Source organism: Nomascus leucogenys, chromosome 15 (assembly GCF_006542625.1).
Source record: "Nomascus leucogenys isolate Asia chromosome 15, Asia_NLE_v1, whole genome shotgun sequence".
In the NCBI taxonomy this organism is placed as follows: domain Eukaryota; kingdom Metazoa; phylum Chordata; class Mammalia; order Primates; family Hylobatidae; genus Nomascus; species Nomascus leucogenys.
Genome location: NC_044395.1, coordinates 8,528,445 through 8,551,724, shown reverse-complemented (window position 1 = coordinate 8,551,724; position 23,280 = coordinate 8,528,445). Strand labels below are relative to the sequence as shown.

Here is a 23,280-nt window from a genome sequence, read left to right as displayed (position 1 = left end):
TGGCTGATCCGGGCGTCCGTGGGACCCTACCTAGAGAACACAGACACCCAGGGAGGAGCCTGCATCTCGCTGTGGGTTGGAGAAGCGGCCGTGGGGCAGAGGAGCTTGGGAATTGCCACCTGGATCCAAAGGCGTTGCCGGCCCGTGCCCTCGCATTATGAAGGCCAACGCTGGGAGGTGAGTACCCACCCCAAGTCTGGTTTGAGGAGGTGAGTACCAGTCCCATAGACTCGAGGGACCCGCCACAGAACTTGGGGGCCTGTTCCAGGAGGCCCTTCCGTCACCTGGGGGTCCTTTCTAAAGTGACGAGGTCTGAGAGCCAGGCAGGTGGGGCACACACCTGCTGTAGGACCTTCCTGCTGCCCGATGCCTCATCACACCCCTGCCATGATCAGCTCGCTTGTGAGGCTGCTCTCCTGCCCTTTCCCTTCCTCTTAGCATCGTCTTTGGTGATCACCTGCCCCAAAGCGATTCACAAGGGTTCCACACTCACTGGCCTTATCTGCACCTCCACCCCAAGACCAGAGGTGCCCAAGCTTCTCTCTCCACTTCTGCTGGTGTACAGAATATAAATTTTCAGGAGTCTGCCAAGCCCCAGAGGTATAAATAGTTTATGTCATATCCAACTATTAAACATGATTTTAATCCCACTTGTGATGTCGGCAGCATAACTTGCAGGAGGGCATCTTTGATGTAGCTGGTGGAACTGAGATCACATTGAACAGATGTTACAGCTGAGAGTCTGTTAGTGTTTCCATCCACCCGTGTGTGCGTGTGTGCGTGTGTGTGTGTTTTCAGGGGAAGTACTACATGGAGGAGAGGGTGGGAAAAGAGAGAATCTTCATGACTCAGTGATTTTGTAGCACATTCATTTGAAACTTGGCAGCTGGACACAGAGTCCAGATGTGGTGAGGCTTTGGGGGTGTTAAGCTTTCTCTCCCATTACTCAATCTGAGGGCTTTGTCTTCCGTTGGGTAACATATGAAGACCGAGAGAAACAAACAACAAATGTGCTTTTGCTGAGTTTGGATGCTTCTTGGTTGACTGAGAAAATGAGCAGGTTCACAAAGGCAGCTCTGATGCAGCCCCTGGTGTCCTTAGTAAACAGTTGGATGCTGACTGAATGAACAAACGAATAAATGGAGGAGAAGCTGGAGCAGGAGGAGGGGGAAGGAGGGAGGGAGTGGGTGGAGAATGTGTGCTTTGCTTGGCAAGCACATATAAGCACCTTCAGGCTAGGGGCGGTGAGCGCGGGGACAAATGGATGAAGATCCCTTGCCTGTTAGGGCTGTGGGGACACCTGATGAGGGGCACCACTCACTTGTGGCTCTGCGCCCTGACAGCAGCTGATAGGTGTGGGACACTCAAAATGTGTCGGACACTGCGCTAGGGGCTTGCCAGGAAGGATTTCATTTAATCCTCACTGCAACCTTAGGAGGTAAGCATGATTACTTCCATGTACAGAGGAGGAAACCGGGGCACAAGGAGGTTAACTAACCGGGTCAGTGCCACTCAGTAAGTGGCAGAGAGTTCAAAGCAGGAAGAATGCTGTGGCCTTCACCACTACCCATTACTGCCTTGGACGAGGCTGGTCTGGGCAACTGGGCTGCTGGGCCCCAAGTGTCACTCTGACCTCATTCCGACGCCTCCTAAGGTGGCTGAGATGTCCTTGGAAAGGAAGCCAGAAAGAGCCTAGAGGCCTGGCAATACCCAGTGTCCTCCGGATGCAGACTGTCACCTGCACCCTGATGAACGATCTTCTGTGGGCATGAGTGCAGAAGGCCAGGTGGGCTGTGGTTAGGAGGGCGAGTTTCCCGTTGCCTGGATAGGTTCTCCTGGGGTAATGCCTGGAGCAGGAAACTGCTTCTTCCCACCTCTCCCTGCCAGGACCTACGCTGCTGTTGCAGGGGGCCAGCTAGATTGTCGCTTTTGTCCAGGAGTCTGTAACATTTTGTACAGGCCTCCTGATCAGGTTGGGGACAGGCTGGGGAAGAAGGGAGGTGGTGGTGAATCGAATGGCAGCCTGGAAGTAGGAAGCTTGGATGCTCTGTGTCTCCTGCCCTCTCCCCTTCCTGATTTGGATTGCATCTGGACAGAGAGCTCTGATCCGTGGCCAGTCCTAGGGCAAGAAGGGGCCTTGGATGTCATTTGGCCAAATCAGACAAGGAACCAGAGTCCCCTAGGGTGATGTGACAGACGTAGGCCCAGCGCACCCGTGGGTGGTGGAGCCATCCTGGACGCTGGACTGCCTGGCCTCGCAGCATCTCACCTTTTCCAGCAGTGGGGCTTACTGCTCCATGCGGTGGCTCACCACACAGGAGGAGGCGGTGCTCAGACCCAGGACCCAGGCCAGGGCCAGGGCCAGTGAGGGGGAAGAGCCGAGGGTCAGAGATTAAGGAGGCCTTGCCTCACTTTCAGGGCCAGCCCTCCTTGCATTTTGTGCCCCGGGGCCTCCTTCCATCACCCTAGCTCTAGGCTTGGCCAGAGCTCCACGGCCCTGGCTCCTTGTGAATGAGGACTGCGAGAAGGCTGCTTGGTACAGAGATGTGTCGGGGGTTGTGGGGCGGATGGAGATACTTGTTAATAGCTGGTGGCAAGACAGTGAAGATAAAGTGCCCCCCCCGCCTCAAGAACTCAGCCTTTGTGTGTGGGTGTCTTGAGCCTACCTGAGGTTTTCAACCATCTCTTCTGCCCTCTGGAATCTAAATGGTGCCTGTCAGGATTCTAGACACTGGCTGGGAGCTTCTGCTCTCTAGCTGCCAAGATGAGCTCTCAGAACCCTAAGACCCGGACCCCATCTCTGGACTCCAGGTCCCTGAAGAGACTCAGAGCCCAGAATCCAGGAGGCTTAGAGAAATCAGGGCTGTTAGGAAGTGTTTTTAATGCACTTGCTTTAAAATGAATAAAAGGCTAAGGAGGACACGAATGCCAGCCTGCAGCTCCAGCCTTGAAATTCAGAGCCCAGGACAGAAGCAGCCACCAGCTTGCGGTGGCGTTACGCTTGGCGGCAGGGAGGGGATCTCAGAGGAGAGAAGTCCACTTTTGAGTCCCGACCCTTTAAACTGAAAGAATCCAGTCCTGAGAGGAAGGCCCTGGAACACCTTGCTGAGCCTTCTTGGCTCTGGGGCTGACAGGCACCTTAGGGAGACTTTTAGGAGACCTTCAGGGGTCTCTGTTAGGTGGTTTTGGGATGCGACGCTGGTGGAGCCCCAAAGCATCATAATTGTCAATATTAGTCCTAACACGGTCCACCGAGGGCTGGCTGTGCAGGAGTGTGGAGAGGATGTTACCAGGGTGGGCTCTGGAAAGCTATGCTGCCTGCATTTGAAACCTAAGTGGCCTTTTGGTGCCTCAGTTTCCCACGGTAGGGACCACAGTCGCACCTTCTCCAAACAGTTGTTGTAAAGATTAAATAAGGCCAGGCGAGGTGGCTCACATCTGTAATCCCAGCACTTTAGGAGGCCAAGGCGGGCGGATCACTTGAGGTCAGGAGTTTGAGACCAGCTTGGCCAATATGGTGAAATCCCATGTCTACTAAAGATACACATATTAGCTGGGTGTAGTGATGGATGCCTGTAATCCCAGCTACTCAGGAGGCTGAGGCAGGAGAATCGCTTGAACCTGGGCAGCAGAGGTTGCAGTGAGCCGAGATTGCGTCACTACACTCTAGCCTGGGCAACAGAGTGAGACTGTCTCAAAAGAATAAAAAAAAGATTAAATGAGATAATACATGTAGATTTCCTTCTTCTTATCCCCTTGATCGACCCTTCCATGAGAGTGGCTGGTGCACCCTCTCCAGAGCACAGCGCTGCTTGCCGATTCTGGAGCCTGGGGACCCTTCAAATACCAGCATCTCCACTCAGACCTCCCCTCCGCCAGCAGAGGCAGCAGCTGACCGTATTTATTGGTATGAAAGTCCCACCTTGTACAGGTGTTGAAATGTGGCCTGAAGATGTCCTTTGCGAAAGACCCTCATCTGTGAGGTTGCATCTCATGACAGCAAGGAAGACAAGATGGTCCTTCCTGTCGGTATCTACAAGCTAGCCGATCTACAGAGCTGCCTCACCCATTTCCTGCCATCAGATGGGCCAGGCTATGGGCAGAGTTGCTGGGTGTTTCACCCTGGGCCTGGCAGGGCTGGGTTGGGGGAGGGGGTGGGTACTCACGCTGGATGTCAATGATGACCGACGTCTCCTTTCCTCCGGGGATGGCTTTGTTGGTGGCACGACACACGATGCTCTGGCCATTCTCCACATCACCAGGGGAGATGAAGAGCGTGCTGACGATGCTCTCCCGCTTGCCGTCCCGAAGCAGGGTCTTGGGAGAAGGGGAGAGGGGAGAGAAAGCTCCATGTCGCTTGGCTGGGGTGGCCAGCCTGGGTTGGGGGTGAACGAGCACCAGCTTAGACAGAAGAGGGAGCTGCGGATGGAGGGGTTCAGCTTAGGAGACCTGGGCTGCCAATGTCTACGCAGAGCTCAGGGGTTACCCTTGGCTCCCTGGCCTGGCTAAGTGCTGGGCTGTGGAAGGAAAAAGGAACTAGACAGTTTTCCATCATGTGAAAATTAGCCTGGATTCACATGCTAAAAGCACAAAAGAAACCAGGATAGGCTTCATGGAAACCAGGCTTCACGGAGGTCCCATGTTGAAATGAACTCACATCTTTTTGCCTCTGGTGCTTGAGTGACAGTCTCAGGCTCTGTAGGAAGCAAGGAGATGGTTTGCAACCAGCAGGGACTGTGGGCCCTGAGCGGGGACAGTCTGCAGAGGGGGCACAGTTTGGGGAATGGGAGTCAGAGTGGGTGGGGACATGGGCAGAATCAATGCACATCAACCTTTTGATTATTTGCCTATATAAATTCAACTTTCCAAAGCGTTTCACTCCCTGATCTCATTAGAGCCTCAATCAAACCATAGGTGGGATAGATACCATCATCTCCCATTGGATAGGGGAAGAAATAGGTGGGATAGACAGAGGCTATGGAGCTTGACCAAACTCACACTTCAAGTTGGTCCTGAAATAAGTACTAGGCTCCTACAGGAGGTTGAATGGTGTCATCTTCAAATTCTTGTCTACCAGGAACCTCAGAATATGACCTTATTCGGGAATAGCGTCTTTGCAGTTTAGTTAAGCAATTAGTAATTAGTTGAGGCTCTTGAGATGAGGTCATACTGGATTCAGAGTGAGCCTTAAACCCAATGACTGGTGTCCTTGGAAGAAAAGAAGACAGTCTGCTGGGTGTGGAGGCTCATGCCTGTAATCCCAGCACTTTGGGAGGCCGAGGTGGGAGGATTGCTTGAGCCTAGGACTTGGAGAACAGCCTGGGCAACATAGGAAGATCCTGTCTTTACCAAAAAAAAAAAAAAACAAAATTAGCCAGGCATGGTGGCTTGTGCCTGTAGTCCCAGCTACTTGGGAAGCTAAGGTGAGAGGATCACTGGATCCTGGCAGGTTGAGGCTTCAGTGAGCCGAGGTTGTGCCACTGTACTCCAGCCAGGACCACAGAGTGAGGCCCTACCTCAGAAGAAGAAGAAAAAGAAAAAGGAGAAGGAGAAAGAGAAAGAGAAAAAGAGGAGGAGAAGAGGAGGAGGAGGAGGAGGAGGAGAAGACAGAGAGACACAGAGAAGGCCAGGTGAAGGTGGAGGCAGAGATTGGAGGGATGCTGCCACAAGCCAAAGAATGCCAGGAGCCGCCAGGAGCTGGAAGAGGCAAGGAAGGATTTTCCCCTGGAGCCTTTGGAGGGGCACAGCCCTGCTGACACCTTGATTCCAGACTCGTTGTCTTCTACAACTGTGAGATAATTGATTTCTGTTGTGTTAAGCACCGAATTGTGGTGCTTTGTAATGGCAGCCCTAGGAAGCAAACCCATCTTAACTGCTGGTCTCCCATCTTCCCAGGTCATTGCTTTTCTCTACTGGGCCACAATGTCATTCCAAAGCTGGTTCCCCATTGTGGCTGCTGCCTCCTTCCCTCTCCTGTTCCTCTTTGCAGCTACTTCCCCATCACTTTGGGGCCCACTAAGTCAGCTGCACCCCAGTGAGGGTGTGCTGAGTGTGTGGGGGGGTGCACTTCCAGGTTGGGATTGGAGTCTTGTCAGTATGCAAAGGCTTCTGCTACTAGGAGGTACTAGGAAGGGACCTCACGATGGGTGCAGTCCTGTTTCCCCTTGACTGGAGCCAGGGAGTAGATGAACAGACCACTCCTCCCTCAAAACCTCCCATAAAGTGACAATGGCAATGTCTCTAATTCTTATGAGGCCCCAGAAGACAGCAGCATTATCTTTGATTAGCCAAAGAGAAACCTGAGTTCCAAGTGAGCCAGGAACTTGCTGGGTGGAGCTAGGATTTGCACTTAAGAATGGGTGAACTCTGAGTCACAGCCTCTGCCGCAGCCCCGGGGGTGCTGGACGGTGGGTACCGTGCTCTTGGCAGGACAGATGGGAACAGTTAGGGCCACAGGGAGAAACCTGTAGGCTTCTGGAACCCACATTCTGGGTCCTTAATTCAGTGAGGTTTTTCTCAACTTGGGGCAAACCTCATGGCCTCAGGAGAACAGGGCCAGAGCCTCTAAATAGAACAGCACATCTTGCTGGCGGCAAAGCCAGACCATGACATTCTAGAGAGCCACGCCGTGCAGCTGCAGGCCTGGGACTCAGGGTACCAGCCACGGCCCTGGGCAGAGGGGCTGGAGGAGAGTGACATGGCCAGATGCAGCAAGCTGGGGGCAGGACCACTGGCCCCGGGGCCAGCAAAATCGGGCAGAGGAGTGAAGTTGAACCCCAAGCCAAAGCCCGGGCGGGGAGGGAGCAGCAGCCGGCACCGCTTTACCACCCTGCCTTGGGCTCTTCGGCAGATCTCACCGAGTCTATAAATAGCCAAGTGATAATAAGAACAATTTCCTGGATGAAACTAAAACTTCGGGTAGGGTGCACAGGGCGGTGAGGTGGTGAGGTGGTGAGGAGCGGGCGGTATTGTTCTTCTCTTCTCCTTTACTTTTCCGTTGTGCTAACAAGGGACATTTACATAAGCTTGACTCTGCCAGGAGCCCTTCCAGTGGATGGGCTCTGGGCGGTGGGTGCCAGCGGGAGGGGAGGGAGGGGCCCAGCTCTAATTAGGCCCTCTGACTGCTCCCCCTCCTCCCTGCACCCAGCGTGCTCCTCTGCCTCGGAATGATGATTAATGACATATTTACTGGGTCCGGGCATGTGCTTTTCTGGGAAATAAAAATTCTGGTTCAAGTTGTTTGTTCCACCTAATTAGAGAAAAAGGGAGATGTGTTCATTAAACAAAAGGAGGGTGAGGGGAAGGTGCATCCCCAGCGCCACCACCCTCTCTGTCCCTGTGGAAGGTCCCAGCACCTCCTGGGCCCCCAGCTCTCAGGGGACCCAGACCCCGTGCGGCAGGTATCCCGGGGAGGAAGGCTGGGTCTGCGAGCTCTGCTACAGGATGACTGAGGGGAGGAAGGTGGGACAGAGCCGGGGGGCCAAGGGGGAAGGCTGGAGGGAGCCCTGAACGTGCAGGGCAGGGCGGGATGCGGAGGGGTTTGGGGGGACCTGCACCCTCCGGTTTCTCTTCCCCCATTCCTTTCTGATCTCACCTCTCTTGTTTCTTTCGCTTCATTCCTTTTCAGAAATGAATCTCCACTAATTGTCACTTTGCTCATATGCAAATGGAGCCTCTGGACTTTGCAGCCTTGAAGGTACTGTCCAGGCGAACATTCTATCATCTGCAGGTTCTAGTCACAGCTCCGCTCCGCCCCTCCCTTCCCTGCTTCCCTTCACCGAGCTTGGCTCTGGGGACGCACCATGGGCACTGAACCTCCCACCTCCTGCTTCAGAAAGCTTCATGCGTTGCAGGTGAGCTCCGGAAGGAAGTGCGTTATGCATGGTGGGCCACTTGCTTCGGGGACCACCGTCTCCAAGGCCTCCCTCCAGTGGTAAGCACCAATGTGCTGCCAGCCCCCCGGGTCGCCCAGGTTGCTCATGTGAGTGCCATGGTGGCTCCCGAGGGTCCCCAAGGACCCAGCCCCTGTGTGCGCAGATATGGGCCAGGGGCAGGCGTATAGATGGCGTGTGTGCAGCATGCGTCCAGGAACGAGCATGCCGGGGCATACACCCCCATGGGTATGTGCGCGTACCTGTTTTCGTCTATGGGTGTTCATGGGCCTCTGTCCACTGACTGCTGTGACTGCGCAGGGCCCCAGGTTCTCTCTGGATGCTGCCTGCTCAGATGCTGCCTCAGGGCTGTGCACCCACCCCCACTGCCCCTCCCTAAGGGCAGGGATTTGGCACTCACCTCTCTAGTTTCCCAGCACTGGCCTGCGAGGCTGGTCTTCCCAGGCGTGGTGTACACAGTGTACCCCGCCACGTGGTTTTCCTGCTCGGGTGGCAGTGGCTGGCCACTCTGCTCTTTCCAAAGCCCCCAGGGCTTCCGCTGGGCAGTGGAGAGCCAGGCTGGGCTCTCAGAGATGGGTGGGCTGGAGGGCAGGCAGGGGGTGGGGGCCCAAGCACTGGTGCTAAATATGGGATGCTCATTGATATGCAATCTGGAAAGGCCAAGAGCAGGCCTGATTACCTGGCAACAAGGCGGCCTTGCTTCTCCCCCAACTCACCTTCCCTACCTGCTGGGTCCTTTTTTTTTTTTTTTAAAAAAAAAAAATCATGGCTCTGCTTCCCCTTTTGATAGCTGCTTGGGGCTCCACGTGGGCTGGTTGCCACCTGGATTGAATAAGGATGTGTGGGCCAGGTGGAGGATGCACAGCGCTGTTTGCCCCAGTCTCTGCATCCAGCCTTGAGGCCAGAGGCCAGAGGGGTGCCCTTCACGGAGAAGGCCAGGATAAGCCTTGGCCACACCCAGTAGAGACTCTAGGCCCCTAAGCTGGGCAGATAGGTGCAGGGTGATGGGTGAGTGACCAGGGAGGGGGTGCCCAGTGCAGGGTGAGGGCCCTGCGCATGTGGGCACTTATCCCTTTCCTGAGTGGGGTCTCCAGAGCTCCTCTTAGCAAAGGTGGTAAAAGGCGAGGCCAGTGGTCCTGGTGGTAGGGGTAGAGGGCAAAGGGCTCCAAGTAGACACAGACACGACTGTGCGTGCTAAGACCTTGCAACCCTCCTGCCTGGCGGGAAGATGCTCTTAGGAAGGGTTCTTTCTGGGCTCAGCCTGTCCTCTCGCCCCTCCTCTTCCATAACCCATCCTTCCTCCCCTGCTGTGTGGACTTGGGCGGGGGCTTTCCAGAAGAAAGAATGTGGTCTCCACTCTGGCACCGGGCCCTCAGAAGTACGAGGAACAGGGGAGGAACCCACTGTCCCCAGGCGGCCCAGGGTTGAGTCTCCAGGAAGAAGCTTGGAGGGGCCTTTCCCTGCTCCGTGCCTCTGCAGCCAACACCCCCTGGGAGCCTGCAGTGGGCACTGCCCAAGGCCCCATCTGGCAGTGTGGCTCGCCCCGCACCCTGGAGGCTGTGACAGTGGCCTGTTAAGGAGAAGCATGGCCAGCTTGTGCTGGGGGAGGGGCTGGGTGCTTCCTCTCCTGCCCTTCCTCCTGGGGAAGGGGCCTGGTGCCCCCCAGGGCTGAGGCTCGTCCCTCCCCTACTGGTCCCATGGTGCAGTCACAGAGACAATGGTTGGTGAGCAACCCAGAAACTTGAGAACAGGCCTGGTAGTTTATGAAATAGCTGTACGACCCCTGGGGCAGGGAACTGGGGTTCCCCCTGTGGGACAGGAGCCAATAATAGTAGCTCACATTTATCCAGTCCTTACTCCTGCCCTTGACAGGGTGCTTCCGATGCATAATTTCTTGTAAGTAATTCTGCAACCCTAACAGACATCCGTGATCATTATCATTGCATTTTGCAGCTGGGGAAACTGAGGCAGAGGGTGACATCACCATGTTATGTTATGGATCCCAGGTTTGAGCTAGGCCTTCAGAACCATGTGGCCAGCCTAAATATGACACCGATGTCTGCATACAGGAAATGCAAGGTCCACAGCAGAGTGGACCTTGCAGCCGTGTGGATCCAGTGAGGGAGTGACAATCCCAACAGCCGTGCTTGTTGCAAGCTCTCTATGTGCCAGGCATGTTTCTCATTCAGTCCTCACAAGCACCCCTTGAAGTGGGTGCTGCTGTCATTCCCATTGTATGGCAAGGACAGGGAGACACGGCAAGGTGAGGTCACACAGCTGGAAGGTGGCAGAGCCCGGATCCAAATTCAGGCTGCCAGCTCCTGAGCCCATGGGGATAATCATCCACCATGCAACAGCCACTGAGGGCATCAAACTCGACAGCAGCCAGGGCTGCCCTGAGGGGTCTTTTCTGGGGTCCTTGAAGGCTGCCTGATTTTGTGTGTGCTCCCAGCTTCTCTTTCTCTCTGCGGCTGATGCTCCGGCCCCTCCTCATATGTAGCCTCTCTGGGGAAGTCAGGAGTGCTGCTGGCCTTTGACAGGCCTCCTTGCAGCCCTGGGGGAGGAGGGGGTGGGCTGGGGCCCTGGGAGGGGAAGCAGAGGGGTCGGCTCGGACAGCCCCTAGAGCCTGCTCCATAGGAGCCCTGGATTGTGCACCCTACTGGGTATACTCCCCATCACGGGCTTGTAGCTTCTCCCTGCCCCGCACACAGCCCCGTGCCTGGGGAAGCTCCACTGACGTGTGCTGGCTCCGCTGGTCACCCCTTTGGTCTCCATGAGAACCACTGGCTGTGGGGTGGACAGTTAGGATGGTGGATGACCATGGTTTGGAGGAGAGGCCCAGAGAAATGAAGTGCCTTGCCTTGGGACACAGGGCCTCTTCCCATGCTCATGTCCAGGGACACACTGAGGGTCTCAGGCCTCTGCTGCTCCCTGGACAAGCCACAGAGGGGCAGGAGACCATCTGAGGTGACTGTCCCCTGAGGAATCTGTTTCCCTTCTGGAGCGTCTGATCCAACACCTTCATTTTGCAGACGAGGAAACAGAGACCCAGGGAGCGAGTTGCCTGAGGTTATGCAGTGGAACCGGGAACCCAGGCCTGGGGCTGCCTGGCACTGCTGTTCCCGTCACAGGCCCAGGAGCATGGACGGGGTCCCCCGCCCTGCTGTGCAGTAGTATGGTACCAGGCTGTCCGAGGGGCCTTCACCATGTAGACAAGGGTGACACGTTGAGCTCGAGGTGATCCTGGGACAGGTCCAGCAGAGTGACCCTGGCCTCTCTCTCCACCCGATGGCATGTATCCTCTGCAGGACATTGACCCTGCCAGGGGCCAGGCTGGCCCAACTTCAGGGAGGGACAGGACAGGTGCTCAGACTGGAAGGAAAGCCCCTGTCCTTCCTTTTCATTCTCCTCTGGACAATTCTGTCTCTGTGTCATATCCTTGTATTATCTAACATGACAGGGTGGCTTCAGCCCAGGACATAAGGGAGAGGCTTGTATTCCAAGAGGCAGCCACCCCTCCCTCCCCCTGGACTTGTGTCTGAGAGAAGGAGTTTGCCCTGGGTTCTGGCACCAGGTGCTGGGTGCTTTGATTGGCAGCCCTGGAGTGACTTCTTGGCAGGTGGTCAGTTTGGGACAGGAAGGACACACCCTCAGAGTGGGGAGGGCCCTGCCTCACATCCTCCTCGGACGGCCAAGGCCCTGCTTATCTTTTCCAGGACCGCTTAGAGGACTTGTGGGTGGGGGGAACCAGGCTGTGTATTTCCCCAGTCTCGGAGGCCAAGGAAAACCCTCGGACCTGAGGCGAGCGGGCGTTCTGGAGGCTGGGCCCCCAGCTGCAGAGCTTGGGGGGCCGGCTTGCCCTAGGAGGAGCATGGGCAAGGGCAGAGGCCAGGGTGTCAGGAGGTTGTGGTTCCAGGCCTGGCACTGCCCACTGCACCACTGAGGACAGTCACCTCCCCACCAGGCCTCAATTTTCTAGCTGCAGACAAAAGAGTTTGGCCCAGCTGTCCTGTAAGGCCCCGTTCATCTTAGAGACTGTGGTACATTAACCCCATCTGGGACGCTATGCACAGTTTTGTTGAGTGGAGTTGGGTGGGGGCTGTTTAAAAATGTACCCGGAATTTTGTTTTTATTCAGGTAGAGGGAGGCCAACAGATCAGGAGACAACTGCCGTTGAAAAGACAGTTTGCAACCGGGCGCGGTGGCTCAGTCCTGTAATCCCAGCACTTTGGGAGGCCGAGGCAGGTGGATCACCTGAGGTTGGGAGTTTGAGACTAGCCTGACCAATATGGAGTAACCCCATCTCTTTTTTTTTTTTTTTTTTGAGACGGAGTCATGCTCTGTCGCCCAGGCTGGAGTGCAGTGGCGCGATCTCGGCTCACTGCAAGCTCCGCCTCCCAGGTTCACGCCATTCTCCTGCCTCAGCCTCTCCGAGTAGCTGGGACTACAGGTGCCCACCACCACGCCCGGCTAATATTTTTGTATTTTTAGTAGAGACGGGGTTTCACCATGGTCTTGATCGCCTGATCTCGTGATCCGCCCTCCTCGGCCTCCCAAAGTGCTGGGATTACAAGCGTGAGCCACCGCGCCCGGCCCGTCTCTTTTAAAAATACAAAAAAAGAAAAAAAAAATTAGCTGGGCATGATGGTGCATGCCTGTAATCCCAGCTATTCTGGAGGCTGAGGCAGGAGAATCGCTTGAACCCAGGAGGTGGAGGTTGCGGTGAGCCGAGATCATGCCATTGCACTCCAGCCTGGGCAACAAGAGTGAAACTCTGTCTCAAAAATAAATAAATAAATAAATAAATAAATAAATAAAAAATAAAAAAGAAAAGACAGTTTGCTACTCATAGTTCCCAGAGGAAGGGGAGGCCCCAGGGTCAGTTGGGGCCGGGGTGGGAGGTGTGGGGAGCGTGTGGGCAGAGCGTCTGTTGTGGCTTGCTTTCACAGGAAGGAATGGTGAGGTAGGGTTGGTGGTTCAGCAGGTTTAGGATTGGTTAGCTTGAATAATTTCCCTGGGCCCTGAGCTGTAGGGGTGGCTTGATGTGTGGCCCTGGGGAGATTTAGGGTAGGGGCTTAATGTCCTGGACTATAGAGCCTGATGAATAAACGCTGTGGGGGCCTGGGCTCCGGATTGGTTGGTCTGCTTTGATATAAAGCCTGATTGCTATTTCCAGGAATTAGCTTACCCTGGTCCTTCCCTGGGTCTGCAAGGCCCCAGATGTCAAAGCATCATAAAATACACAACAGTTTAAAAACACAATTAATACGGGGGCCAGTTCAGGGTGCTTCCAGCCCTTGGTATCGTGTGTGAATTAGAGACAAGAACCCCTGTTGGTAGACACAGCAGGGCAAGGGCTGTTGGGTAAGGGATTATGGGCTGGATTTCAGCCCTCCCTGGCCCCTGAGCCAGGCACCTTGGAGACGGTGGAGCCTAAACAGCTTCACCTGGCAGCCCTGGAAAGTGGCCAGATTTAGCAAATAAAATACAGGATACTCAGTTAAATGTGAATTTCAGATATACAATGACTACTTTCTTTAGTATAAGTATGGCTCATGAGTATGTCCCGTGCAGTATTTAGAAGATATTTACGTTAAAAAGTTATTATTTTTCTGAAACTCAAATTTAACTAGGCATCTGTCTTAGCCCAGTTGGGCTGCTATAACAAGATACCATAAACTGGGTGGCTTATAAACCACAGAAATTTATTTCTCACTGTTCTGGAGGCCGGGAAGTCCAAGATCAAGGCAGATTTGTTGTCTATTGAGGGACAGACACCCGGTTCATAGATGCCTTCTTCTCACTGTGTCCTCACAATGGGGAAGGGACAAGGGGTCTCCCTCAGGCCTCTTTTTTGTAAGAGCACTGATCCCATTTAAGAGGCTCCACCCCCATGACCTGATCATCTCCTAAAGGCCCCACCTCCTCATACTTCGGGGTTAGGATCTTGACACAGAAATGTAGGGAGCCACAAACATTCAGACTGTGATTGCAGCCTGCATCTTATCTGCCCCCTAGACCCCAGCCACCATTGTCCCTGAGTCTCCTCGTCTGACCATGGCCTATTGTTAGGGTCTTCCCCAGCAGTTACCCTCGGACATAGATAGATAGAGATAGAAAGAGAGAGAGAGATCGCACAAGTCAGATAAAAGGATGGACACACATATAAATGAGTAGGAGAACCGCAGCATGAGCGAGAAAAAGTGACACAGAGTGAGAGCGCAAGAAAAGACACAGGGAGACAAAGAGTGAGAGAAACCAAAAGGGACAGCTGCAGAGAGACAGGGGAGCTGGTTCCCTCCCCATCCAGCCCCCATTATACCCCCTCTACCTAACCCCAGCTCCTCCCCAGCAGCCCCCCACCATCCTCCTCTCTACCTAACCCCCACAGCCCCTGCCAACCAGCCCCCCACCATCCCCCTCTCTAGCTAACCCCCCAGCCCCTCCCAACCAGCCCCCCACCATCCCCCTCTCTAGCTAACCCCCACAGCCCCTGCCAACCAGCCCCACACTATCCTCCTCTCTACCTAACCCCCAGCCCCTCCCAACCAGCCCCACACTATCCTCCTCTCTACCTAACCCCCACAGCCCCTGCCAACCAGCCCCACACTATCCTCCTCTCTACCTAACCCCCAGCCCCTCCCAACCAGCCCCCCACCATCCCCCTCTCTACCTAACCCCCCAGCCCCTCCCAACCAGCCCCACACTATCCTCCTCTCTACCTAACCCCCACAGCCCCTCTGCCCAGCCCCCATCATCCTCCTCTCTACCTAACCCCCAGCCCCTCCCAACCAGCCCCCCACCATCCCCCTCTCTACCTAACCCCCCAGCCCCTCCCAACCAGCCCCCCACCATCCCCCTCTCTACCTAACCCCCCAGCCCCTCCCAACCAGCCCCCCACCATCCCCCTCTCTACCTAACCCCCCAGCCCCTCCCAACCAGCCCCACACTATCCTCCTCTCTACCTAACCCCCACAGCCCCTCTGCCCAGCCCCCATCATCCTCCTCTCTACCTAACCCCCCAGCCCCTCCCAACCAGCCCCCACCATCCTCCTCTCTACCTAACCCCCAGCCCCTCCCAACCAGCCCCCCACCATCCCCCTCTCTAGCTAACCCCCAGCCCCCTCCCCACCAGCCCCCCCACCATCCCCTCTTTAACTCCCCCAGCCCCTCCCCATCCAGCCCCCCACCATCTCCCTCTCTACCTAACCCCCAGCCCCTCTTCTCTTAGCCCCCCCATCTAGCCCCCAACCTAGCCCTCTCTACTTAACCTCCACCCCTCCTAGTCCCCTCCTCATCCAGTCCCCACTCCTTTTAGCCCCCTCCTTACCTAGACTCCTCCCCATCAACTCCCTGTCCACCTAGCCCCCTCCCCACCCACTCCCCTTGAAGCCCATCCACACCCACCCCCTCCCCTTCAGGCCTCACCTTGGAGTAGGTGGCCCCATTGATGACCTCTCCCTTTCGCAACCAGATGATGGAGGCTGCAGGCTTGGCGTTGTCTGCGTGGCAGGTGAGGTTGAGGGGGTCCCCTGCACGCAGGCTGATCACAGGGCCCCCCAGGATGACGGGGTCATCAGGCGGCACTGTGGGAAGAGAAGCAGCGAGGTCAGGCCGAGGCTGCCCCCTCGAGGAGGACGGCAGGCAGGCTGGGAGGATTTTGTGGAGATGACGACAAACAATAATTATAATACATTAATAAAACGCATCATCCGCTTGTACCATAACGATGACAGCAGCACCCGCAGTGATCCCTGACATGTGCACTGCGTGCTTACAGTGGAGGATATTCCCGCCAGTCATCGCATCCCTGCTCAGGGCCTGCCGAGAGGGGACAGGGCCAGCAGCCTCAGCCTGCACTCCCAGACCCAGAAGCAGAACTCTGTGGCCCAGGCGATGTCTGTGGCTTCTTTTTAACTTCTTCTTTTTTCTTTTTTCAAGATGAAGTCTCTGTCACCCAGGCTGGAGTGCAGTGGCATAATCTCGGCTCACTGCAACCTCTGCCTCCCAGGTTCAAGTAATTCTCCTGCCTCAGCCTCTCAAGTAGCTGGGACTACAGGCACGTGTCACCAGGCCCAGCAAATTTTTTTTTGTGTGTGTATTTTAAGTAGAGATGGGGTTTCAACATGTTGGCCAGGCTGGTATTGAACTCCTGACCTCAGGTGATCTGCTTGCCTTGCCTTCCAAAGTGCTGGGATTACAGGCCTGAGCCACCATGCCCAGCCAACACCTGGCTAATTTTTGTATTTTTAGTAGAGACGGGGTTTCATCCTGTTGGCTAGGCTGGTCTCGAACTCCTGACCTCAGGTAATCCGCCTGCCTCAGCCTCCCAAAGTGCTGGGATTACAGGTGTGAGCCATGGCGCCCAGCTTTTCTTTTTTCTTTAAATGAAGCACTGTCACACCTGCTGTCTGAGTTAGTCCTCACAACAGTCTGGTGAGGTCAACATTATCACCCCATTGACACAGATCCGGAAGCCGAGTTCCAGCAGTGGCAGAGCCAGGGTTGGAGGCCAGGCCCAGGGAACCTGGGAGCACCAGGCCGGCCCCTTCCCTGGCAGGGAGCAGCGTACAGGGCAGCCCTTCACGGTGGAGCCAGTACTTCGGAGGGCTGTGTAAGCGCTGGCATCTCCTGAGCTCCTCACTCCTCGAGTGGCTCCAGCCCCTTTGTCCCCAGAGGCAGCTTGATTCTCCCCTGTTCCAGCCTTCCCACTGCATTTTGTAGCAGGGTCAGAGATGGGTGGCTCCTGTCAAGGGATTCTGAGTGCCAGGAGGGGACGTCCATGTCGGAGCATGGTCTTCACGGTGCCCAGCACAGAGCCCTGTGCCTGGGGAAGCTCCACTAATGTTTGCTGGCCCCACTGGAGTCACCCCTTTGATTCCCATGAAGACCATGGGCCGAAGGATGGTGGATGATCACAGTTTGGAGGAGAGGCCCAGAGATGTGAAGTGCCTTGCCTTAGGACACAGGGCCGATTCCCATGCTTGTGCTTGGGGACACGTTGAGGGTCTCAGGAGAGGCTGGGCCCACCAGCTCTGGAGGCTGAGAGAGGCCCAGGGCCTCCGGACACATCAAGACGTGAGCTGTCTGTTTACACAGCAAACGCAGAAGGGGTAGTTGGATAACGGGGGCCTCGGGACCCAGCACAAAGGGTCCTTTCTGCCTGGTGGCCAGAGAAAGCCCACTCTTCTATGCAGGCTCTGTGCTTGGGGCTCTGGGTTGGAGAAGTTCAGAGCTGAATAGTCACAGCTCCGGGCCCGTCCTGACTCCGCTGGCTCAGGCTTCCAGCCTCAGCCTGAATGGCAGCTTCCCTCCCCTTCCCAGGGCATTGCCCCATCAGCCGCTCTCCTAGTCCACTCCGGCTTCTCCAAAAGCTCCAGGAGGGACGGGAAGCCCCCATGGGGGCCTAGGAAGAAGCCAAGAAGCAAATCTTCAGACCAGCTGCCTTGCCCCGCCGCCCGGCCTTGGAGGCCTGCTCCCACACTAAGAGCACAGCAGTGCCATTTCCTGAGGAATAAACAACCTCCCAGGGCTTGTGAGAACACATCACTGACCCCAGGTGCAGCGAGCCCCGGACTCCACCGAGATCCTGGCTCAGGAACAGAGTCTGCCTCATGCAACCCACCTGGCCCTGGGCTCTCGAGCCAGGAGGCCCGGAGGAAGCAGGTGGGAATGGGATGGATGGAGACGACCACCCCCCAGCCGCCCACCCCACACCCTTCATTAGTGCCCACGGGCCTCCTTGGGGTGGGCGTGGCCACAGGGCAAAAGGGAGGCGGATTAGGGCTTTCCACCCAGTGGGGTGGGTGCAGCCGCTTGCGGAGGAGGGGAATTGCATCTCCACGTGGTGGGCGGGGGCCTTCCAGCAGGAAGAGCAGGGCTCAGAGGTGGCCAGCCTTCACGCTTCTTTCTTCAAGGCAGCCTACCCGACCAGGATGGAGGAGCTCAGGCTCCATGAGCTCGCTGAGGGCCTGGAAAAAGAGCCACGTGGAGCCCTGGGGACAGCCTGGATACCTGAGGTGTCAGCCTTCCCAGTGACTGTGGAAAGTGCCTGAGAGCAGAGGGTGGAGCAGGAAGCCCCTTCTCTGAGTGGCTTCAGGTGCAGACGTGAGAGCTTGGAGGATCTGGGAGCTGACGGCTCTCCAGCACGGACATTTACTGGGCCTTGGACAGGGGTTTGAAGCCTTGACTGCACGCTCCTCTGCAGAGGTTTTGAAACCTCACGGCGGGCCACACCCTGAGCAGCGAAGTCCCAGTCTCTGGAGGGGACCCCAGGCATCAGGATTTTGGTGAGCTCCCCAGGGGGTCCTATGGCAGGACCCAGCTTTCTGGGATCTGGGCTCTGGGCTCTGGGCTGAGGTGCAGGAGCCTCTGCTTGCTCTGAGCACAGTGCAGCCACCAAGGCCTTCCCCTAGAATCCAAGACCCAGAGGACGGGCCCTTCCTCCTTGTGGCTGGAGTGTTGTGTTACTGGAATATCGGATTAGAGGCAGCGCGGACGAGGGAGGAGGGAGTGGGGCGTGTTGTGGGAGTGCTCAGGCACACACACAGCCACGCACATACATCCACCCTCAGAATGGGGCCTGATTACATCTTCCCAAATAAGTGGTTATCACGCTGGGTATTCATGTAGCCATGCATTATTGATTGGTCTTCGCTTCACTGCACACCAGATGGGGGTGGGGGCTGGGGTGGGGTGGGGGTTGGTGAGGAGGGAGGATGTTTGGGGGCCAGCAGGCTGAAGAGAAATCAGCAGTCGCTCTTGGCAGCTGTGTCTGGTGTGGAAGGGGGCTCCTCATTACCTCCCCATTCAGACTGGGCCAGGCTGGGCCAGGCAGTGGCGAGGGGAGGAAGTTTCGGATGGGTCCCTGCCTGGAGATGTATTATTCATCACCCCCTCGCAGGATTGGTTATTATCCTCAACCACTGTAGAGTTTGGGCTTCTAATTTTTAATCACAAGGAAGGTGGAAGCGTTAGCCTTTTCGTGATTAATCCGGAGATAAAAATAGTTGACTGTTTTGGTGTCGTGCTTGTTGTCAGTCAGGAAAAAAATGGCATTAACTGTTGGGGCACTGAGGCCTGGGGAGGGCTGAGCGGATCCCAAGCAGAGTGGGTCCCCAGAGCTGGAAGCCGGCCTGAGAGGCCATAGCGTGGCCTTAGCTGGGGGCGGCTGAGTGACACTCCTGCACCGAGCTGGCTCCTGGGACATTGATTCCGAAAGAAACACAGTTTACTGTCCCGTTGGCTAGGACTGGAGCAGGCAGCTTCAGCCTCCCTCGCTGCTCTGCCCCTCCCTGCCCAGCTCTGCTGACTTTGCCTTGTGTGGGTGAGCAGTGGGGGCACCCGTCCCTTTCCCTGTGTGTGGGAGGGAGCCCCCAAAAGCTTTCCCCAAGTTCTGCTGCCAAAGGCAATGGGGTCTCGGCTGGAGAGGTGGCATAGGGGGAGGGAAACTGAGGCCAGAGAGCACAAGAGGCTGACCCAAAGTTACCAGTGAAGAGAGCGAAGAAGGATGAGGGTGAGCTTGGGACGCACATTCTGGCTCTAACTGGAGAGGTAAAGCTTTCATCTGTTTCACGCACTAAGGTTCTCTCCAACCTCTATACTCCCCTTTTTTTTAAGAGGCGGCTTGCCAGGTTGGCCAGCCTCGTCTGAGCAGGCTGGAAAAACTCTCTTGGTGCCAGGACAAGGACAGCACTGAGGGAATTTCCTCCAGTGTTCACTTGGTCACCCAACTGGGACCTGGCTGGGCTTCCAGGAATTCCTCAATGCTCCATCAGCCTGGGATGGTTGGTCTCTGAGCATGGCTGATCAGTGGCAGCTGGAGGGGTGGGGGAGCAGCAGCGCCACCCTCCTGCCCCCATACTATACGGTGGAGAACCTCACAGACGCCCAGCCCTTTGGAGAGTAAGACTGGTTCTCATTTAACTCAATGAGCAGCGAGTTCCCCACAAAGCTGGCAGAGTGGGTCTATCACGAACACCAAACCCTCCGGGGGCTTCCTGCTGAAGGAGAGTAGGTGTTGCCTGCAAAGCACCAGCACTTACGGCCCTCGCTGCCCCTGGGGCCTCAGTCTGTTCCAGCCACTCCTTTCGCAGCAGGCCCTGGCCCCACTGCCTCTCTGCTGCTCAGCGAACCCAGTTCCTTCCGGGGCCGGGCTCGCCCTGCTCCTCTGTGTCTGCAATGCTCTTTTCTGTTCCTCACTCTGCTGGCTCTTCCTGTCAATGAAGGTGCAGCTTCAAGAGCCCCTCAGTGACTCTCCACTACCCACCCCTGCACTTTCTGGGTCACTGGGTTCATTTATTATCTGTCACTGTTCTAGAAAGGACAACAAAGACCTTATCTATCTTGGTCATTGTGGTATTGCTGTACCACGTAGTAGGTGCTAAAGAAATATTTGTTGAATATTATTTGTTAAATAAAAGACCCTCAGAAGGGGAGTGGGGATGGGACCAGGGGGCAGTTATCATGGGCTTTGGCTTCTGAGGTCAGCGTTTTAAATCGTGTGTGTGTGTGTGTGTGTGTATATGTGTGTACATGTGTGTATATGTGTGTATGTGTATATATGTGTGTACATGTGTGTATGTGTATATATGTGTATATGTGTATGAATGTATATGTGTGTATGTGTGTATGCGTGTATGCATGTGTATATGTACATATGTATGTGTATATATGTGTATATAGATGTACTTGTGTGTATACATGTGTATACACATGTATATATGTGTATGTATGTGTGTGCATGTGCATACATGTGTATGTAAGTGTGTGTTGTGTGTGTGTATATAATATGTGTGTATGTGTGTGTGCCTGCATGTGTGTGTGCATTGGGTACAGTTGGGAGCGGGCTGGGTGAGTAGTGGGGGGGAGGAGGGCAAAGCGGGGGCCCTTCTGAGGCCAGCTGGGACAGCACTGTAGGAACTCTGTGCTGCTGTGGTATCAGGGTTGGTGCTCCCTGTCTCTCCTGGAGAGAGGGAAGCCTGGCTGAGGAGGGCTTGGTGCTGGGAGCTGGTTCTCAGCCTGTTTCCCCATGGCTGCTGTCCTCTGATTTGTCTGGAACATAGGATGGGAGAGGGCGGCAGGCCGAGCATGTGACAGATCAGAGACACTTGGCTGAGTGGGGAGAAGGACGTTTGTGGGTTCTTTGATTTTGTTCTGCAGCAGCCCCAGGGGCTCTGGGAGAGTCGGTGCTAGGAGTTCCAGCACTGACTACAGTGGAGGGAGGATGCCGAAGCCTTGGGGTGCATCTCCCACACCTTTAGCATCTTCTCCATCCCCATGTTCCCCGCTGCAGCCCTGCAGTCAGCCTGCCATGTGCCCTGCCCTCCTGCCTCCCTCCCTCCCAACCTTTCTCTCCTCCATGTCACAAGCTGAGGCTATGATAGCTGAGTGGAGCCATACATGGCCTGCCGTCTTAGAGCTGATGGGGAGGCCCTTGCCACTCCAGGCCAGTGCCCAAGACAGACGTGTGTGCAGCCTTGGCACCTCCTGGGAGCTTGTTAGAAAAGCAGACTCTTGTGCTCCACCTCAGACCTCCTAAGTCAGAATCTGCCTTTGAAAAGACCCCAGACAATTCACATACATTTTCAAGCTGGAGGAGTGCTGCTCTAAGGGTTCCTAGGTAGAAATCATGACAAACTGACAAGTGCTACGAAGGGAAGGCTTGCTTGACAAAGAGCACGTATGGGGACCCTTGATCCCTTCACAGGCTCCCTGCTCCCTTCGCTCCCCCGGGGCTGGCCAGAGAAAGGGGCAGACTGCTTCCTGCTTACTGGCTTTGGAGGTACACGATCTTGTTTCAGAACAGGTTCCTTTGTGTATGCTGTTTCTTTAGCTTGGAATGCAGGTGTTCTTCTGGACCACTGGTCTTCTCCTGGGTCACTCTTACACACCCTTTGAGACTTAGTTCAGAGGGCACCCTCTCTGAGTGGCCTTTCTAGAATCTCCCAGTTGGGCCAAGTATATATGGCTTCTGTCTATGATCCCACAGCATCCTGGGCATCCCCTGACTCACTAGCTACCACATCCCATGGAAATCTGTGTGTGTCTCTTCCCTGAACCATGATCTCCATCCGGATCCCCATCTCCCAGCAGAGTGCCTGCCTGCCTGCTGCACAGGGCACAGGGTGGCATATGCGTTTGCTGAGCTGAACTTGACTTGAGTCCATCACTTTATGAGCCATATGATTTGTGGACAAGTTATATAATCTGACAACCTTAATCCTCTTATCTGGGAAGTGAGATAATAAAAATACCTATCTTGCAGGGTTACCATGAGGATTACCTTACAATACGAAAGACACACACAGAACATTGTAAAGGTCTATACAAATGTTGGTTATTATATCTAATTTTTAGGAATAATATTTAGCTTTGTGGCTGTGTGAAAAGTGCTGTGCCAAGGCCCTCTTATTTTATTCTTAATATCTTTTGAGGCAGGGACTATTAGGGTCTTCATTTTATAGGTTAAGAAGCTGAGACTCAGAGAGGGCAAATTACTTGGCAAAGATCACACAGCCATAAGTGGTGAAGGTGGAATTTACACTCGAGTTTTTTTTTTTTTTTTTTTTTTTTTTGAGACGGAGTCTTGCTCTGTCGCCCAGCCTGGAGTGCAGTGGTGCAATCTCGGCTCACTGCAAGCTCCGCCTCCCGGGTTCACGCCATTCTCCTGCCTCAGCCTCTCCTAGTAGCTGGGACTACAGGCGCCCGCCACCACGCCCGGCTAATTTTTTGTATTTTTAGTAGAGACGGGGTTTCACCGTGGTCTCGATCTCTTGACCTCGTGATCCGCCCTCCTCGGCCTCCCAAAGTGCTGGGATTACAAGCGTGAGCCACTGCGCCCGGCCGAGTTTCTTTGACCCTTTAATATGTTCTGTTGGAGTTAGAGCAGCTCCCAGACTATCCCTGCAGCTGCAGCAGCCCTTTCATTAACCCCTGCCTTTGTCCTGGCCCTACAGTTCTGCGAAGCAGGCTCTCTGCCCGTCCCAGGGGGCATTCAGACCTGGCAGGTACTCTCCTCCCTTCCCTCCCCGCAATCTGAATTTCAGAGGGCCCCAGGAAGCATGAGCCTGGCTCGCAGTTGGTGCTTTGGCGATGTCTGCTAAGGGAAAGGACGAATGATGTTTGTAGTCCGTCCAACTCCTTGCTCCCTTTTGTGGTTTTGCCCGGTTCTCAGGTTCTGGGCCGCGTGTAATCCCAGCCTCCGGTTTCCTCACTTACACAGATGCGCCACCTAATGGTCATAATGCAGAACTGCAGGATGTAGAGACAAGAGGGAGGTGACCTGGTTTTAAGAGTCAGCTTCCCAGTGGTAGCCGAACAATCTTGGGAGAAATTCGTATTGAGCACCTACTATACGCCAGGCCCTTTCTAAGCACTAGGGACAAGA

The 23,280-nt window shown here is 55.2% G+C and overlaps 1 protein-coding gene across 5 annotated transcripts in view; it reads right to left on the bottom strand.

Annotated features, from left to right (window-relative positions):
- Positions 1 to 23,280, bottom strand: part of KIRREL3 (kirre like nephrin family adhesion molecule 3) — a 581,266-nt gene that overhangs the window by 35,083 nt on the left and 522,903 nt on the right. For all 5 annotated transcript variants that reach the window (XM_030828765.1, XM_030828762.1, XM_030828766.1 and 2 more), the window contains 2 exons: positions 15,321 to 15,478; positions 4,167 to 4,317 (listed from right to left, as the gene is read on the bottom strand). In XM_030828765.1, the coding sequence (XP_030684625.1) occupies positions 4,167 to 4,317; positions 15,321 to 15,478 (309 nt within the window). The remainder of the gene's footprint in view (positions 1 to 4,166; positions 4,318 to 15,320; positions 15,479 to 23,280) is intronic.